We start from the raw sequence: 2,885 nt of genomic DNA on the forward strand, positions 1-2,885 counted from the left end.
AAGATAGCTTAGCTTACACTTCTATGAATCCAGCACAGACCATCATCTGTATGTACAGTCTTAGTCAAGTGTTGGTTAACAGTATATTTTACAGTGAAGAACTTGTTCTGCACTTTTATACATTTGTATACCAACGGGACGAACCGCTGCAGTTAGATTGCAAAGATCATTTATACAAACGCTCCACAGCTGTCATAAGGAGGTGAGAATAAAAAGTCGCGGTGTAGCCATGATAAGATCTGCGCAGCTGCTGGGCCCTTAACCGCACATTGCTCCAGGGAGGATTGGCCCCGCCTTAGTCTAATCAACTGTAAGTTGTGTGTCAGCTAAATAAGGCATTATTTATTATTCATATTATTAATACAGTACCTCATGAACGGAAGTGGTCGTGCCCCCGAAGCTTTTGCATTCTGCCCCCTCCTCATCGTCCTGTCTCTGGTCTTCAGTAGTGACATCCTTTCTGAGCAAAACCTGTGAGTAATTTTAATAAAATAGCGTTAAACAGCAAGTACGGCAAATTAGATTAACCTAACCTCAAGCGAATAAGACATGTCAATTAAAACAAAGAGTTGTAATGTGTAATTTAAGAATTAAGTCATGCTCTAAATATACTGTACGCAAAGCATCAATAATGTAACTAAAGAATGAGAAACATTTGAATTAAAGCATTAAATTAATAATTTCACAATGGATGTGTAATTACTGCATTGTTTTTAAAATCTGGGGGAAACTATTTTTCTATGTACAGTGTGTCTATCATTTCACTGATAGGAAGACGCATGTTTAAGTCAAAGGGGTCATTTCAATAACAATGGAAAGTGTCCGGATTGATTAATTCAGCAAGCATGTAACCGGACAGGAAGGAGCCGATTACAGAAAGCAAATTCATCTCTCCCCCGCGCAGATGTGTTCTGCACCACATAATGGCCATTATTATTGCAAACGTATTAATTATGAAACTGACTCGCTCTGGGTGACACGGCGTAACTGGATACAACGAGCTCGCATGAAGCGTGGCCTTGTCTTGCATAATGAAAGCTTCGCGATGACATCATCCTGGGGAACGGTGGGAATAATTGCATCGCTGTCGGATAATCTTCCGCGGTTCAGCGGCGGACAGATGTTCCGCGCGTCTTGGTGTGTTCATTTATTACCGCTCTAAGGAGGAGGCGTGGGGAATGTCTGGACTGCAGATAGCGGAGGCTTATTTAGGGGTGCACCCCCCTCTGACCACCCTGCACTCCCGTTAACACGTACGCTTTCTTATAAAAATGCAAAGTAAATAAATGAATGAATAAATTAATAAAAATGGAAAGCACATTCAACTCATTTTCATAACAGCACTAATTTCCAGATCTCACAGGACACCTGTTTAGATGCTGCAGTAACCACCCAGCACGGCACTGTGTGCGCGTATGTGTGTGTGTGTGTGTGTGTGTGTGTGTGTGTGTGTGTGTGAGAGAGAGAGAGAGAGAGAGAGAGAGAGAGTGAGAGAGAGAGAGAGAGAGAGAGAGAGAGAGATGAAAGACTAATGAAAGCAAGCCACCCAAGACTAATCGTAAAAATCAACAAGTGGGGTTTCCACTTGTAATACTTTTAAAAAGCTTTTAGTTCAACATGAAAAGTAAAAGAAAAAGGATGAGAATGAAAACAAAAAACAAAATTACAACTCTGTTTTTGCTGTGGATGTTCATTTGATGTGTGCATCGATTAAATTACATTAACAACCGCGATTTACTTTAGTTACGGGGTCCAGTAAGTGTTCCATTTTTTGGTCAATAAGGTGTGATGAATGTTTAGACCGTTTTGGTCTATAAGGTGTGATGAGGGTTTAACCCGTTTTGGTCAAGAAGACTCCTTGTTCCGCAGTGCAGAAGGTAGACTACTCTGACAACCGCTGTGTGATGCATGAAAGGACAGCGGTGTTTTCATCTGCACAGTTTATCAACGGAGTTTATCGCGGTGATACTTTTAAACAAGCAAACGAATTAGAGAGCCACACTGCGGACTTAAAATGACTACCAGCGAACAATGAAAAATGGTACCACCTGGAATCCGGTCGCGCTTGAAAGAAAGGCTGGGGATGAGCGAGAGAGGGAAAGAGAATGAGAGAGAGAGAGAGAGAGAGAGAGAGAGAGAGAGAGAGAGAGAGAGAGAGAGAGAGAGAGAGAGAGCTACAGGGATGTCCCTTGCCATGTTTAATCCATTATGCACTATAGCTGTTTACTTTCTTCTGCTCATTGTTTCCATAAGACGTAATTTTATTAAACCAGTGAAACGGGAAACAACACCTTCGGGAGAAATGGAGACCATCATCCTGTATTTATTTACTATTTGCATTCCGTGTAACGTCATTATTTTCTTTCTTTTTTTACATAATGAAACCTCGTTTGCCTGAGGCTGGGGAAAAAAATCGTTATTTAGTACAAAGTTGTTTATGATTGTAACAACTGTTATAAACGATTTATCTTCTTAAAAAATCATCCATATCAAACTTATTAAATTGCTCATATGCATTGCTTGCCTGCTTGCAAATTCCTCGGGATCTGACAAGGCAGTAAATACGTTGTTCCAGCCCTGGCAGAGTGAAAATGATCCTGAAATTGATTGTTTATGGCATACCCAGCGCTGCTTACTTCCCATTACGCTAATAGCAGCGGATAGCAAGGCCACGCTAATTAGCGACTGTTTATTTAGTTTCGTCAAAACAGTGCATTCCGATAGTGGGTGACGGATGTGTCTATCTTGGGTGTAGGGCTATACGTGCTGAACTGAAGGCACTTTTTTAAAGCTTTTATGATTCGGGGTGGTACTGTTTCAGTAGTGTGTGGCCCCTTTTGCACACTCTCAGAAATAAACAGTGGAGGTACATTTTTTGATCTTCA

The 2,885-nt window shown here is 41.1% G+C and overlaps 1 protein-coding gene across 1 annotated transcript in view; it reads right to left on the reverse strand.

Moving 5' to 3' along the window:
- The window catches only part of LOC133114278 (uncharacterized), a 62,403-nt gene that overhangs the window by 56,431 nt on the left and 3,087 nt on the right, over positions 1-2,885 (reverse strand). The window contains exon 3 of the mRNA XM_061223521.1: positions 370-471. Within this exon, the coding sequence (XP_061079505.1) occupies positions 370-471 (102 nt within the window). The remainder of the gene's footprint in view (positions 1-369; positions 472-2,885) is intronic.

The sequence above is a fragment of the Conger conger genome, chromosome 2, assembly GCF_963514075.1.
Source record: "Conger conger chromosome 2, fConCon1.1, whole genome shotgun sequence".
NCBI classification, from domain to species: domain Eukaryota; kingdom Metazoa; phylum Chordata; class Actinopteri; order Anguilliformes; family Congridae; genus Conger; species Conger conger.